Here is a 17,406-nt window from a genome sequence, read left to right on the forward strand (position 1 = left end):
AAATGTCTGTTTGTGTGTCCCGCACGTGACGTCAACCAACATGCCACCTGACGTCACTCCACATGCCGCACCCCCCCCCCCCATCATTAATATTCATGAGCGGGTGGATTTTTACACTCACGCAGAAGGTCGAGCGGAAATAAAATTAATTCCGCAAATTCGCTTTAAGTTTCACGTTTCTTTATTGAAAGTGAATCTAATAAATAATTATACGCAGCAACAAAGTGCATTTTGTGTCTTTATTTATTTCTTCAGCACTTGAGACAAAAGTGTCTAATTTATGCTTCTACATTATGGTAAAATCGACATTTCTCTGTGATTTTTCAGATATTGCATCGATTTCCAATTCATTTCAACCCCAGCGACCTGAAAGCAGAAAAGAATACACAGTATCAGAGCAGTGAATTTCAACTAATTGAAGATGAGTTATATACAGTGCTACAGTGACATGCAGCAAGGTGTTTTATTACGTAGTTTTGTGCAAGATTAACTGCCATTACATTTACACAAGATACAATTGTAAATATTACAGCTTCCCTCCGGCAAACAAGCTCGTGGTTAATACATGATCAAGATACAACAAATCGTGAACATACGACTCTGAAGCCGCGACTGGTGCCAGTACTCAAAACCTGTTCCCAAAACCTGTTCCCATTGCTGCTATAATGTATATTAAATGAATGTAGTGTGTGTGTGTGTTATAACACGCCGCACGCAGGGTTGCTACGTAACCAAATACAAACATCAATGCCACCTGAAACCCGCACTGTGGAAGCTCTCTACGAGGGTGTGTACGCAAACAAAAGAAGGAGCAACAGCAGCGGGCGGCGATCATCACAACATCTCATCCATTCCCGTTGGTCGTTGCCGGAGGATTAGCCACTGGGCACTTGTGAGGTGGGCAGGCGACTCGGACATCAGCGACGTTGGCAACCACCGACACACCCACCCATCGGTTCGAATCGGATTTCAGTCGCCTGCGTTTATAGAAAAAAAAGTGGTTTTCGAGTCTCGCGATTTGATGGTCTATAAAGCCAATCATCAATGAATACACCGGAAAAAAATTTATCAATTAAAAATCATGAGTGTGGTTTGCTCACTTATGGATTAGCTAATTTACAGCTTAAAAAAAGTATTTCTACGACTGTGACTCAGCAGACAATACTCGCCTGCTACTATGTGGGCCAAAGATCACTTTCAAGGGATCTTTATGAGTAGTTCTACTACATCCACTTCCATAGGCCGTTCTGTAGCACGAAGAGTTGCATTGCCGCTCTTCGAGAGACCGAAATGCAATAGCGGAGCCAGGATTTCCAGGTAGAGGGGGGGCAACCCCTCCAGCAATGGAAAAATGATAGAGAAGTTGTTAGTAAGTAAGGACTTGTCCCTTGCTTTTTATTCGACGCGTGTGCGGCGATGGCGCAGCCATCGATCGAGGGTCGAATTCGAACCGCAGTTGTGTGATCGACATCGCGCTCGCTGAAGGTGAATGCCTTCAGGGAAGTCGTGTGTGCTGTATACGCAACTCTGCACAATTCTGAGTCACTTATAACTGCTTTGTCGTTACTTATTGACAATTATGGACTCAGACTATTGGCATATCATCTCATAGAGTCCCTGGCACATAATAATATGCTACACAGTGGCAGTGGGGTCACAAAATACCGATTTATTACTAATAAACCCCAATGATCCGATCGAAATCTCTAATTTCGATCGGATCATTGGGGGGGGGGGGGGGGGGGCACGTGCCACCCCACCCCACCCCCTCCAACTGGCTCCGCCAGTGCCCAAATGGATCCTTCGCCCCGTGACGTAACCGTCATTAGCACAATAGGGTAAACACGTGGGAGAAAAACACTCATAACTAATTTCAATTAAAGTGTGGCACTTTGCACCTGGCAGGTGCAGGCCTTTGAACACAGGAACAGGAAGAGGTACCTGAAATTCTAGATTTGAAGCTTTCGTGACTGCAAGGATTCATACTCTTAGTTCTTTCGGTACAGTCACGTAGGTAAAAAATTTAATTAAAATTAATAAAAATAAAATAATAAAAATCACGACGTTTCGGAAGCAACAAATCTGGCTGTGACGGTCTCACCTGATGACGGAGACTTGTGTGGCCTCCGAAACGTCGTGATTTTTATTATTTTATTTTTTAGTAATTTTTATTTCATTTTTTTACCTACGTGACTTTACCAAAAGAACTAAGAGTAGGTACCTGAAAGTGAGTAGTCGGTCTTCCTGCTCTCACTCTGCCGTATGAGGAAGGCGCCAGTTGTATTGACGTCTGCCAACAGATACTTTTCGGCATCTGCTCTCTTGATATCACCAAAGTACCATCTGCAGGAGAAGACAAAAAAACACACACGTTTTAAACAATCTCGAGACATGGGGCTGCATAACGGTTACAATGCGTTTAGACTTGTATCGGATACATATCCGCTCTTGCGTGTCAAGCGACATTGACGAACGCATCAAATCATGTATTCTCCATGTACATTCGTGTTAAGTCTTTGTACATTAATTTTAATACCGGATAATAGTCATTGAGGTTTGTGTTATATATTTTTTTCTCTTGAAAGCAAAGGCAGCAAAAATCTGCCAATTAAAATTAATCACATTTCAGAAAATACATATTTACTGACTGCAACCACATTGTTGCTGGAAATTACTTGGCTGTATACGGCAAGTTTGCATTGAGGCACCTTCACACCATCTTGTGGAGAGTCATGATTGTGTGAGCTTTTGACCCACATCATCATGACATGAGCACAGAATAGCATATACATTATGCAAGAGTTGGTTCTTCGCCTCATCCACACCTGATACTTCGTGGATGTGACAGGAGAATGTACCAATGGCGGGTAATAAGTCTCGACAATAATGAAACACCCAAATTATCACCGGCCGATTTATGGGAGAAATTCTCAACGTATTTAAGCACAGGTTTTCGAGATTGTGCTCACATAGTCCTCGGATGGACTTTCGGGCTATATCGCGTGTTGTACAGGCACGATGTCCGATGTTTCGCACAGCATGCTGGAAGCTTCTTCAGGAACTTCGAGCTCCCAGCATGTGGAGCGAGATGTCGAACGTCATGTTAACTACCTCGCCTCGTCTACAAGAGGTTCTAGGTTCGATCCAGACCCGAACGCCTGTATATTTTGGTGTTTGCATGTTCTCCCCGTGGTCGTGTGTATTTTTCTCTGGGTCCTCTGGTTTTTCCCCCAAAATTTTGAATCATGTGTTTAGAGCATTCAGCTGTTAGAAATGTCCACGTGATAAACCACTTCATTGGGCTACAACTTGTCACTAGGTTGCTTCTGAAAGAGCTATATAGCTCAGTGGGCCTTACCTGGTAAAATACAAATTAAATGTTTAGTTCAAATAATTTATAGTTTACACAAATGAGCAATTGTAAAAATAGCTAGAGTATTCAGGGTGGCCGAGTCACCAACTTACTGGATTTCCATTTAAACATTTGAGAAATAACTCGGCTTAATTGAATGCAAATGCATGTGTAATTTTAATAGTTTTAGTTTAAAAAATAGACAGCCACTGTTAAGGAGAGACAATGACAGTGTTTGTTTTGTCATATCCTGTGCTGTATGTGAAAAGTTTTTATTACAGGAGCATCTCTTTTAGAATTGGATGGAATTTGTCACACACAACTTACATCAACTTACAAATTATTCACTGGATCATGAAATGCATTCATTCCACAAAGTCCATACATTCATATCCTGGTCATGAGTAAGATAGATTGTTGAATATAGGGGGGGAAATTAATTTGAAATCCATTAATTTCTGATGAAGGTTAGCACATGAAAACTCAAAGAGCACCACAGTATAGTATAACATTTCTGCAAAAAGTTAACATTTAAAATAACGTTGGGTTAAAATAAGCGTGATAATTTTCGGGTCGTTCGATCCCATTATTTATATAGCGATGTTTATAAAGCACACGGATTCTTTTAGAAGGGTCCTGCCTTGGAAAGTTTGGCAAATTTCATAAAATGTGTTTATGGACAAATAGAGGTATTGAAGCAAATAAGCCTCATTGCTCAACACAAAAATCTATACTACGTAATATGAATCACTTACTATGCTCAAATCACTGTACATGTAAATCGTTTCTAATTACGTTTTTTTTTACTATGCTCGCCCAAAATTTGTCTCAAAATACTCGAGCACAGTATTAAGACAATTTAACTAATTCTTAAATTTTTTTTTACTACAGAGTAAGTATGATAATGAAAAACATGTTTATACGTTCACAATTAAAATACTAATTGCAGAATCGTGGAAGTTGAATGTACATTGTAAATTAAGGCAGCTCACAAAACTAACATCTTTGCCAAGTGGTGAAAAGTAATTTGCTAATACATTGGTTACTCTGTATGGCTGTTGTGGAATTTTGGTTAAAATATTTACAAATGTCATGTCATATTCTTACAACATGAACAAAATAAATATGCATTTTCCTTGGCGAAAATCACTCTTATTTTTATTCCTATTTTTTTTACCAGAAGCACCAAAGCTTACACACAAAAAATAAATCATAATTGACCATATTGTTTTAAAAACATCACGTCAATGTTCTGTGCTGGTCCAAATTTGTACTCAATTAGCGAAAAAAATGTATTTGTGTGCCAGACTGTGTGACGCAGCCCTCTCTCACGTGCCAATATGCTTCAACCACCACGTCACTTCAACAGTCATCACGATTGCAACACTGAAGCCAAACATTTACCTTCACTCAGAGAGCACTGGAAAGTTGCTTGCACAAGTGTTAACACGCTGCGCTCTGAACCTGGCAACCTACATTCGATTCACGGCTACAACGAGCATCAGTGGCGAGTGATGTACTGGACTCCCCTTCACTAACGATCACTGACTTCTAATACTCTGATTGATGCTCCTGCTGTTGTGGAGTGAACTCACGCAGCCAGCTATGGCTGCAGGGTTTTGGTAGTACATGTTGTTTGTCGTTTATTGTGAAAATTCCGTCACAGTTCCTATGATCACTGTTTCATTGCTTTATTTTGGTGATTACGAAAAGTTTACTGGTTTGGCCATGTTTGTTTGTTGTAGTACGAAATAAGACCGATGGCCTTAATCTAAGTTGTCTTGTGACTGCAGGGATTCATCTTCTTGGTTCGGTAAAGTCACGTAGAAGGGAAATAATAAAATAATAAAAATGAAACATAATAAAATAATTCTCACGAAGTTTCGGCCACAACGCAAGCAGCCGTCCTCAGGTGTAGAACAGGTCTTTCCGACAGAACAGGTCTTTCCGACAGACCTGTTCTTCACCTGAGGACGGCTGCTTGCGTTGTGGCCGAAACGTCGTGAGAATGACTTTACTATGTTTTATTTTAATTATTTTAATGTTTTCCTTGCTACGTGACTTTACCGAAAGAACCAAGAAGATTCCGGCAGTTATGAATTCCAAGCATAGAAACAATTATATCTCTCAAGTAAGGTTAAACTTCACTGTTGCCCTGAATCAAATGCCATTGTGTGCCTATGTACCTGACTTGTAACACAACATCGACACCTGGGTTGGATCGAATTTATGATTTATGGACCTTGATCCCTGGGGCGAGTGCATTGGTCTTCTCCCTGCCCCAAAGATAAACCAGAACAGAAGGGTCCAAACAAAGAGGTTACTGTGTATAGCAACTGCTGTTTAAATACGCCTAGTGATAACTGCATTCTATGACAAGCTGTAATTAACAATACAGTACATTGAGATGCATAGAATTAAGCATCTTGGTGTGTTTTTCTAAGATGTATTTTTTTGAATCTATGTTTATTGATTATCACGACTCAAGACTGCCATTCGATTTAATAATCGTATTTTTGTGATGAATATGGCAGCTACAAATGGTTGGAGGGTCTCATGTGAATATACTGTATACACAATATACAAAAAAAAGTGGTTCTCATGCACTTTCATATTCTGCAATGAATTAATAAATACCCATCAATTGATCAGTATTCAGGAGTAAGATCAATCATGAAATTTCAAGACGATGAATGATGGCATTGGCCGGGAAAGGTCCTCAAAAAATCTAATTTCATGGCTGATGATGATGACGATACATTTTCAAGTGTAACCATGACGTTGGTGAAGGATTATTTGAACCAAATTCTCAAAATATTGTGAGCGTAGTTGGGATTTACAGGTATGTGCTCTATTTTACGTATATTTTAGGCATACGTTTGGTAAAATGGTGCACACTAAAGACATTTGACAAAAGCGTTCAAGGTTTTCATTGGCCGGTCAGAGGTGCATTCATTGCAGGACAAGGAAATCCGGGCAGAACAAGGAAATACGGGCAGACCAAGATAACTCCAGATTCCAGTAAGAAGAATTTCTCAACAAAAAATGCCATTCCAATCTAGTCACAGCCGAGAATGTCTTCGGTGGATCTAAGCGATGCTCGCACTGAAGATTCCGAGGGATCGCGAGCCCAATGCTACTTTGGATCGTAACCATGAGGCCTTCCATGATCATTTTAGAGAGCCTGAGGTGGTGGTGGGGATGGAAGGTTCCGTGCCTTCCCGGATCTCGACGTAAAAGGGGTTGTGGTCCTCGCTGGAAATCTAGCCCGAGGATCGCTTGCTCACCCCCAGTCTTCGGGATCTCAAACCTATGCTAAGATCTCATGATTTATTACACACCTATGTGTACAGGTCTATCTGTCAATCTACTACTTTGACGAGGGCATCCTAAGCCATGCAGATCATGGGGGTTTATTTGGCCGAGATATGATATTCAATGTTTCCAAATGCACAGAGTAACTTACATTCACATCGAGTACAGTAGTTAAGAGTAGTATCATTTTTAAACCTGAAAGGCCATTTAAATATTCTGCAGAGAGATCATATGTAAAAAAAAGCAGGTATCATGATGGATGGCAAAGGATTGAGAGGCTTTCAGAGGTGGATTGATCATGACTGGTGATGATGATTAAAGTACATTTCTATTTGTAGTGTATTTTCTTGCGTTAAAAAGCGTTAGGTTTTAAGGTTTGCTGGGGTTTTTATGTTTTAAGAGCTTCTCATAGATACAGCATCGCATGAGTAGGTAAAACTTGAACTCCATTCTGCATTTGTTGGATGCCAAAAACCAGCTGAACAGGTAATGAACCTTCATACAGACCCATGCACAGGAATGTGCTTGTACAGACGAGATTATTGTGTTGGACCTTATACAAAGTTTTACCCGCGACACACCGTGGGGCAAGGGGCGTAGAGTCGTCGTGCAAAATGCAGAGGTGGCAAGATAACCGGGACAAGGTACGGATGATGGGGGAGGAATTCGCCAAAAGGAGGGCACAGCTCAAGATGAGCAGATGGAAGAAAGCAGCACCAGGCAGGAAAGGGAGGAGGATGGGAAGAAGGAATGACCAGGCCAATATGTCAGGGATGCATGCATGCCTGTATACGTGTTGAAATTATCTTGCACCGTACGTAGCCAACTGTACAAGTCGTAGGTGCAGACAAGTACAACAAACTCAACACAAAAAGCAGTTCTGAAGAAATTAGTTTTCAATATAAATGCAAACTTGCATTGCTCGTGTTGCTTCCTAATATCTGAAGGAAGAGCGTTCCAGACGGCCGCAGAAACGTATCTGAAAGCACGCGATGCCGTGGCCGTCTTTGTTCGATGGCAAGCCAAAAGCCGCTACTGCGAGGATGATAGGAGTTCAAGATTTGAAGCTTTCGTGACTGCAAGGATTCATACTCTTAGGTTTTTTCGGTAAAGTCACCTAGGTAAAACATTAAAATTGATAAAAGTAAAATAAAATAAAAATCACGACGTTTCGGAGGCAACACAAGCTTCCGTCTTCAGGAGGAACCGTCACAACCACGAAAGCTGTATCAAGTAAATGAGCTCATTTACTTGATACGGCTGTCGTGGCTGTGTTGCCTCCGAAACGTCGTGATTTTTATTTTATTTTACTTTTATCAATTTTAATGTTTTACCTACGTGACTTTACCGAAAAAACCTAAGAATATGACCGGAGTTGCCGTGATGGTTTATGGTCATCTCTCATCACCCTCTCATCCCTTTAGATGGTGCCGAAAGACGGGAATTAGGGAGAGAGAAGGAGCAAGCGAGAAGTAAAGCTGCGTGGAGCAGAATCTGTTCCCGTAGTGGGTGGGGAGAGGGGGGGGAGATTCAGAGTGGTGGTGGCCACACAAGTGAGGCTTGAGCTGATTTAGATTTCTAGATTAAGAATATGGGGGCATACAGCATCAAGTTATTTGCATCCAACTATTTTTTTAAGGATTAAATAACATCATCAGGATTCTCACCGAATTCTCACATACAGTATATCTTTCCATTAAATGACCTCAAATAATAAATGCTAAAACGATTAAGAAAACTAGTTTAAAACAAATCAACGGGATGCATCACCGATCATTAAAACAATACAAGTGTATCAAATCATAATTTGTAACCACATATGACAGCGTTGCATTGTTAGATATGTGGGAGGGGGATATACAGGGGAAAGAGGGGGTGGTGGTCTGGGGGGGGGGGGGGTAAACATTCCTAGAGTGTGAGTATGGTGATAGTAAGCAAGCATAAAGCCATTCCCATGGCTGATATTTGTGTGGCTTACAAAGTGGCTTGTGGAGGGGGTTTGAATGGATTGGGGCCCGGTTTTCTGGTAGTCTACGTCATTTATTCTACATTTGTAGCTTTGGCATTTCAGTGTAGAAAGGCAGGTATTTACCGCAGGAAAGGGGGGGGGGGAGTTAAATATTTTTATGAGGGCATTTCGATGCCCCCATGGGTTTTGATGCCACGGAAGGAGACATTTCCATGACGCATTCATTCTATTAAAATGTTAAATTATTATGAAATGGAGGTTTTGGATGTTGGAGCATGGTCGGAATCTCATGTGCATTTGTTTAATTGGATATCCCTAAAGCAATCGATTACACTGGTCAACAAAAAAAAACTTTTTTTCTGGCCTGGACTTTTGCAGCTGTTCTAGCCTAATTTCAGGGTGCTAATTCCAAATCTGATCTCAGATTTGCTCTATCACATATCATTTTATGCTGGCGGCATACCCCATTTTCATTGATTTGACCCGAAATTAACTCTGTGACTTATGATTGCAAGTTGTTGCGAGTCAGTGACTGCTTTAGTGTTAAAATATGGTGTTGTATTTTTAGGATAGTGTGTTTATAATATAATTTTAAGTAGATATCCACACTTATTTAATATTTTTCTTCTGCAGTTTTTATTGAAAATGCAATATTTGATATCTCATAAACCTGATGCGATAGACAAAAACTGATGCCAGATTTGGAATCAGCACCCCAAAATTACATTAAAACCGTTGGAATACCTTATGTCAGAAAAACTGTGTTGACCAGTGTTATTTGTTACACCTGCCAGCCATGGTGGGAACTTCCGAGTTACAGGCCTCTCTGACCTGCCCCTAAGTGTCGTGAAGGAGTAGCATTGCTGCTCAAAACATCACCGACAATCTATTAATCAATATTGGCAGGGAAATAACAGAACATTGGTGACTTAAAGATAAATATTGTATAAGGCTGTGCCACAAAGCCTTACAAATGTTTAGCCGAAGGAGTAGGATGTTTATGCTTCCTCATTGCTGATGTTGACTCTGGACATAGTTCACATCCATAAAAAGTTTTTTTGGTTAAATCGCGTGAAAATATAAATGTGTCATTAAAACCCGCCACCACCCGACACAGCCAACTCGTAAGGGTTGTCACGTAAACAGAACGTGGCCAATTCGTCACTAGTACAGCACACCGGTGTGGTTGGAGAGCCAACGATACGTTAATATATTTACGCGATCTAACCCAAAAACCTCTATTATGTATGATATTGGTCGCGAAAGCCTACGTGTTAAATAGTTCACTTTACAAACCAGGTTACATTACCACTCATGTGTGTTACTCATTAAATAGCACTCACTAGTTCTCATACAGAGCCACAGGACAGAAAATAGAGTCCTCTAGATTAACTTATGTACACCGGCATATTCGGTTAGATGCAGCTGGTAAGAATTGCTTTGTCAAGATCGAATCCGGTTTTGCCTACAACACGGTATGCACCTTGCCTTGTACAAAATGCAAATAACTCAGTGAGCCCAAGGTAAACGCAAACCTTTGCTTGGGATAAGCTCCATTAAAATTAATGTGCTACGTACACAAGGAAGTAGAGAATGGCGGCGCTGATCATGTTAACAGGTTACTCATTGCAAGTGATGGAGTAAGGGCGTTTTTGAAGTGTAACCTTTTCACAAATGCAAAAAAATTAACCCATAAAAACAAAGTTTTTCACTATAAATCCTTTATATGCGTGGCGGCTAGAGTCCTCTCGTCCTCTGGCTTGAGATGGTTGCCACCTATGGGTCAGATGATTGCCTGCCACCATTAAGCAATTGGTAATTAAATATAATATTTTTTTTTTTTTAAAGTGTAAAGTTATGGAAAAAAAAATTCACGTAAATAAATTGTCACGCACAACGAGTCTGTGTACAAAATGTCAGCTCGATTGGATCACGGGGAGTGGGTTAAAAAACGACCGAAAGATTTGCACGGTCGTTAGCGCACAAGCAAGCAAGCAAGTGAACTTAATATAAAGGATTTACAAAGAGCTTTGCTTGCAACAGCAAATGCCTCTATCGTGTCAGTACAGTACGTGTACATGGTAAATAACGGTGATTTTTGCTACCATTTACCACCGAGATCATGTTTTGGTAACTTTTTTAATGTGTAAATAATATGCGGTTGAAAGAGCACCACATAATTTTGCATGAAGTGTGATACAACGCAATTTCATTTGACAATATAGTGCAGTACTGAACTGCAGTGAATTGTTGTACAACAAAGTGATGTCTTTTGTCAATAGTACAGGGCAGTTTAATATGGTCCAGCAATAGCCATGTACTCATTATTAACCTCCAAACTATACATATGTGTTCTCCTTGGTTGTTTCGGTAAAGTCACGTAGGTAGAAAAATAAAATTAAACAAAAAATAATATACCACGACGTTTCGATCGCAACACAAGCGGTCGTCCGCAGGCGGAAAAAATAATCCAGTTCCACTAGATTCCTGCAGTCACGAAAGCTTCAAATCAAGATATATATGTGGTTTACAGGGTTGGCATTAACAAGCAATGCCACTGAGTTTGATTTCCGGCCGAGGTGTTGAGATCAGTGAAGATTGATATTAGGTCTTGAATACTGGCATGGCTAAAAATAATCATCATAAATTATAACGATAATAATGTCTATAGAAGCTCTCCACATTGTGTGTTCACTGCAGGGATTATTAAAGGAGAGGCTTCTTTTGTCGGAGTCACCTGTACAAACATTCGTATTTTTTCTTGGTTCTTTCGGTAAAGTCACGTAGAAGGGAAATAATAAAATAATAAAAATAAAACATAATAAAATACAATTCTCACGACGTTTCGGCTACAACGCAAGCAGCCGTCCTCAGGTGAAAAACAGGTCTGTCGGAAAGACTTCGTCTGAATCACCTGAGGACGGCTGCTTGCGTTGTGGCCGAAACGTCGTGATAATTGTATTTGATTATGTTTTATTTTTATTATTTTATTAATTCCCTTCTACGTGACTTTACCGAAAGAACCAAGAATATGAATCCCTGCAGTCACGAAAGCTTTAAATTGAAATGTCTTCGTATTTTGTTTTGACAACAAAAATTACAGCCGGGTGTCAATGCTATCAAAAAGTGGCCATTCAGAAGAGTGCAAGGGCACGTTGTGTTTTTTTTCCCTGCATGCACCAGCAGCTGTCTCTCGAGTTCGCCACCACAACAACAAAAAGCTGGGACATATCATCGGGAAGAATGAGAACTTAGGCCGTAATATTCAAATATGCTCAAAATGTCCCACCCAATATATTGCTATTAAATAGATTTCTGATAATTGGTTCTTTACCCTTCTATCTGGCAACAAAACTGACACCTTTTTGCAAGGAGTCATGTTTGCATAGACCGCAATACCTGCAGTCATAAATACAAACAAAAGACATAACTCTGATAATGTGCACTGTCCTTGAAGTTGATTGGTCCACACCCGAGACAGCTTTCCTTCGAGCCTAGTCTCATATGGGTTGGACCAGATGACGCCAAAAGGCGCACAACTCAAGGACAATGCACCATCAGAGTATGAGAGCTCGGGGCAAGCATCTACACTATGGGGACCTCATTTGCCAGTAAAAATATGATAATTGGTTCTTTACCCTTCTATCTGGCAACAAAACTGACACCTTTTTGCAAGGAGTCATGTTTGCATAGACCGCAATACCTGCAGTCATAAATACAAACAAAAGACATAACTCTGATAATGTGCACTGTCCTTGAAGTTGATTGGTCCACACCCGAGACAGCTTTCCTTCGAGCCTAGTCCAACCCATGAGACTAGGCTCGAAGGAAAGCTGTCTCGGGTGTGGACCAATCAACTTCAAGGACAGTGCACATTATCAGAGTTATGTCTTTTGTTTGTATTTATGACTGCAGGTATTGCGGTCTATGCAAACATGACTCCTTGCAAAAAGGTGTCAGTTTTGTTGCCAGATAGAAGGGTAAAGAACCAATTATCATATTTTTACTGGCAAATGAGGTCCCCATAGTGTAGATGCTTGCCCCGAGCTCTCATACTCTGATGGTGCATTGTCCTTGAGTTGTGCGCCTTTTGGCGTCATCTGGTCCAACCCATATGAGACTAGGCTCGAAGGAAAGCTGTCTCGGGTGTGGACCAATCAACTTCAAGGACAGTGCACATTATCAGAGTTATGTCTTTTGTTTGTATTTATGACTGCAGGTATTGCGGTCTATGCAAACATGACTCCTTGCAAAAAGGTGTCAGTTTTGTTGCCAGATAGAAGGGTAAAGAACCAATTATCATATTTTTACTGGCAAATGAGGTCCCCATAGTGTAAATAGATTTCTGTTTATATAATTGTGGTTATGGTTGTACTTTATTAATCCCTAATATCTGCAATTACATACAATGAAACAAGAAAAGGTAAAAAAAACAGAGCAATGTAATACAATTCTAGATTTGAAGCTTTCGTGACTGCAAGGATTCATACTCTTAGTTTTTTCGGTAAAGTCACGTAGGTAAAAAAATTTAATTACAATTAATACAAAAAAATTAATTTCATTTCTTTACCTACGTCACTTTACCGAAAAAACTAAGAGAATGTAATACAATACAATACACTATAAATAAATAAAAAGTCCATCCTATGTGTTAGTGATTTTTTTTTACATTTTAGGCAGGAAATTCTTTTCAAATTGAGATTTTTTTTTTTCTGGGTTGGGACCCCCAGACCCCCTGGAAGATTTGGTCCCCCCCCCAATGTTGACTCCATGGCTACAGCCTTGACTCAGAAGAAGGGAGAACTGCCCTGAATTAAATCGTCTTGAGTGGTGTGTGCTATTAAGCAAATGACAAAAAACCGAGACCTATAACGTCACGAGACTACCAGTAGATCATGTACACACCAATACGCGACTTTCACCTATTAGTAAAATTCATGGCCGTGTATATTTTTCTATAACCCCTCAACCCACCAGTCATAAAAGGCTGGAGTTGAGACAAATTGTCTCGTGACAAAAAAATCTGCGTAATCATGCTGCGTGGAGGGGTCTGTGGCCATGCGGATAGGATGCGAGGTTGTTAATCGGATTAAACATTTCGGGTTCTAATAACGATCACTTTGGCGAGAGCGTCTCTCTGCATATACACAAGTTGCAACCTTCGAAAAACAAATGATTTCCTGCACGGTACAATAATACGACGATTAAAAAAAGCCGCGTGTGAACACGGCATAATTTGTACTGCTATTATTGGTATTATTCAGCCGTATACCCCGCTATCCAGAATGCATTTTTCGAGGAGAGCAAACATCCATTTGTCCTCCCGTTTTCCCCCTGTGCTCCCAGCTCCTCCCCCCAGCATGGGCATCGTTCCCTCTTCCCTACACCCCTGATATCAGCTGCCCAGGGGGGGGGGGGGGGTGTGGGACACAGGACTTATAAGTCACATATTTATATACCGTACAGGACAAGTACTTTCCGGAACGCTGCTCGGCTGACTTGAGGAGTACACGCGGACGCCTATCCACAATCGTTCCATGTTTATCGTTCCTGAAGCCCTCTCGTGGGCTAGAAGACCTCAGACATTGGTCATTCAGCTCCTGAATACATTGCTGCTGCTGCATCATGTACGAGTTAAAAACAAACAGCGCATCGTTGCGCGCGTGTCCGATATTCCCACCGCCCGCATCGGTGAGGACAGGTGAAGGCGGCAGCTTTGCGCGCGCGGGGCTTGTCCCTCCCCAGCACACACCACAATACACAACAACACCAACAACACAACAAAAACAACAACAACAAAACCCTTGTTGCGTTCCTCCACGCACCGTGGCGGTGCGCAAAAAGGAGGAGCAGCAAAAGTTGGCGAGCGAGACAAGTCACGACCACAGAGGAGGGGAAAAGGTGTCGAGGAGGAGGAGGAGGAGAAGGAGGCGGCATTGTGTGTGTGTGTGTGGTTGTTGCTTTGTGAAGCGACTCACGGCTCGGCGTTGAGGCTCTGAAACTCGGCGACATAGTTGGCCGGGATGTATCCCCGGGTGTTGCTGCGGGCGTTACTGGTGCTCGCCGTCTTCTTCTGCGCGTACCACCAGTCCGGGTTCGTCTTGTCCGTCACCTCGAGGAGTTCGCCCTCCTTGAAGCTCAGATCCTCGTTTGTTCGTCCGTCGTAGTCGTAGAGGGCCACGTAGAGAGGCAGCGGCTTGAACGTCGGATTGTTATGTGTAGTTATCGGCGGTAGTGGGGCTGTACTCGACAATTGAGTTGGACGACGGAAGTCAGTATCATCACTTCTCGGGGCCGGGGGACAACACATTTTCCAGAGGCATTCGCAGCAAGGGCAGCACGATCTTAAGCACGTCCCCATGGTGTTCGTCTAGCAGGTCCTTCGCCGTTCTTCTTCGAAGATTGTACGAGGCTATTAAAACAACAACAACAACCTAAAACGACAGCAGCAATCGGCTACCCACACAACTTCACCCTTTCGCACGAATCGTCATTATCTCAACTACACACAGCTGGCTCTCCCTCTCTCAAGACGTGGGTGGGTATGGGGGGGGGGAGCCATGATGCCAAACTTTTCAAAGTAAGCGAAAATTGCTTTTTTGTTCGTAGTCGTTTGCTCGCGGTGTTTAAGCGAACGCGCGAGTCGCCGGCCGCGTTGACAAGCTCCCCGCAGCTTTGCCGAGAAAGCCGGGACGACCCCTTCTTCGCTCGTGTCGCGAAACCCGCCGGCGCTCGATCAGGAAGGAGGAAGTTGCGCGCGTGGAATCCGGCTCGACCGGACGGGCGCGACCTTCTTCGTTATTATTAGAAGCTTTCCTTTGCCAGAGTCGCGTGCATGCGAGACAGCTCTCGCCCAGGTAGGTAGGTAGGTAGGTGGGAGGTGGGTGGGGGTGGTGAGCGGCTTTGCTAGGCGCTTCACCCGTCCTTCGCTATATCACGTAGGCGATAAGCCTTTTTTCTTGCGTACGCGTTTCCTCGTTCTCTGCATTGCCCAAGCGCTCACGTTACCTGGGCCATCCAGGTGAAGCTGGATTCGTATCTACACACAAACTGCGCCCCCCCCTCACACATCACCCCACCTCAAAGGTGTCCCGTGTAGCCTTAACAAGTGTTGTTAGCGAGCACTTATGAAGGCCGGTACTGCACACGGGGGGGTGGGTGGAAAAGACCACGCCCGACCGCCTTTGTCTTCCCGGCCGGCGATATTTACACACCGCACTCAGGTACTTATTTGAGGCTGAGTCGACCTAGGGGATGCCCAGGAACGGTGACGATAATCGTCACTGTGAGCGGGAATCGAACTCGGGTCATCGGGCTCGTAGCGCAGCGCGCTAACCTCACGCTATTTCTAGTGTAAAAACTGGTATTGACCAATCATCCCGATGCTACGTTGAAAAAAAGAGCTTAGATTACTGCCCCCACCATCAGCAATCCCTTCTCTCCACGCTCGCTCTCTGGGTTTCATCCTTGCTCTGCATGCGTCGGTGAACGTTTCGTGACCAAAGGCGAAATTTTGGGAGTGATTAAGCCAAAGGGATGGGTGGGATTGGCACCACACGAAATATTTGGCAAATGATAGAGAGAAAAAATTAACCCGTGAAAACTAAGTTTTTCACTATAAATCCTTTATATGCGTGGCGGCTAGAGTCCTCCCGTCTTCTGGCTTGAGATGGCTGCCACCTATGGGTCAGATGATTGCCTGCCACCATTAAGCAATTGGTAATTAAATATAAAAAAAAATCCTAAAAAGTGTAAAGTTATGGAAAATAATTTGCACGAAAATAAATTGTCACGCACAACGAGTCTGTGTGCAAAATGTCAGCTCGATTGGATGACGGGAAGTGGGTTAACAAACGACCGAAAGATTTGCACGGTCGTAAGCGCGCAAGCAAGCAAGTGAACTTAATATAAAGTATTTAAAAAGATGTGCAGCCATGAAATGTCTTGCCTCACGTCACTGTTAGCAGAAGAGCCTGCACTCGAAGGAGCTCAACAGAGACTGTCCGTGAGATATTTTGGCAAACTCTGCATCAATGATGTGGACTTTGACCATAATTGACACCTAGGTAACTAATAATATTTAATTAGCGTAATTATTACGTTTGTTATATTAACGCAAAGCCTGACTGGGTTTCGAAACTCTTTTTTTTGCCAAGAGTTTAAAAGTAGGGGGTGGTGTTGCTTTGTGTAATCCGAATTGAGTAATTTACAGATAATCTTCTTGGTTCTTTCGGTAAAGTCACGTAGAAGGAAAATAATACAAATAAAACATAGTAAAATAATTCTCACGACGTTTCGGCCACAATGCAAGCAGCCGTCTTCAGGTGGAGAACAGGTATTTTATTATTTTCCTTCTACGTGACTTTACCGAAAGAACCAAGAAGATGAATCCCTGCAGTCACAAAAGCTTTAAATCGAAATTTTCAGATCAGTTTATTTCGGCTAAGGCCCATTGAGCTACGCTCTTTTTCACCGTAGCATCGGGAATTTTGGCCAATACCAGTTTTTACAATTTTCTGTTGTTAGCCACGTGAGAAAAGTAGAGAACCCGGAGAAAAACCATGCAGAACAGGAATAAATCATACAGACTTCGCATGCAGAAAGATGCAGGAGTCGGGAATGGAGCCCATCAGCTTATGGCTGTGACAACCTGCTGCCCTTTGTAATGATGATGCTTTGCGTAAAATGTATTCACGTTCCTTAGGAGTGGGCAGGTAGGAACGTGGTTGGACAGCGCATTCGTGCGCGACAGAAAGCTCGCGGTCACGTG

At 42.3% G+C, this 17,406-nt stretch overlaps 1 protein-coding gene across 1 annotated transcript in view; it reads right to left on the bottom strand.

The window, feature by feature from the left end:
• LOC133349172 (tyrosine-protein kinase SRK2-like) overlaps positions 1 to 15,507 on the bottom strand; it is a 35,822-nt gene extending 20,315 nt beyond the window's left edge. The window contains exons 1-2 of the mRNA XM_061562440.1: positions 14,615 to 15,507; positions 2,222 to 2,343 (exon numbers count right to left, since the gene is read on the bottom strand). Of these exons, the coding sequence (XP_061418424.1) occupies positions 2,222 to 2,343; positions 14,615 to 14,997 (505 nt within the window). The 5' untranslated portion in view covers positions 14,998 to 15,507. The remainder of the gene's footprint in view (positions 1 to 2,221; positions 2,344 to 14,614) is intronic.
• Positions 15,508 to 17,406: the final 1,899 nt, after the last annotated feature.

This window comes from Lethenteron reissneri, chromosome 29 (assembly GCF_015708825.2).
Source record: "Lethenteron reissneri isolate LAM-NWPU_2019-01 chromosome 29, ASM1570882v1, whole genome shotgun sequence".
NCBI classification, from domain to species: domain Eukaryota; kingdom Metazoa; phylum Chordata; class Hyperoartia; order Petromyzontiformes; family Petromyzontidae; genus Lethenteron; species Lethenteron reissneri.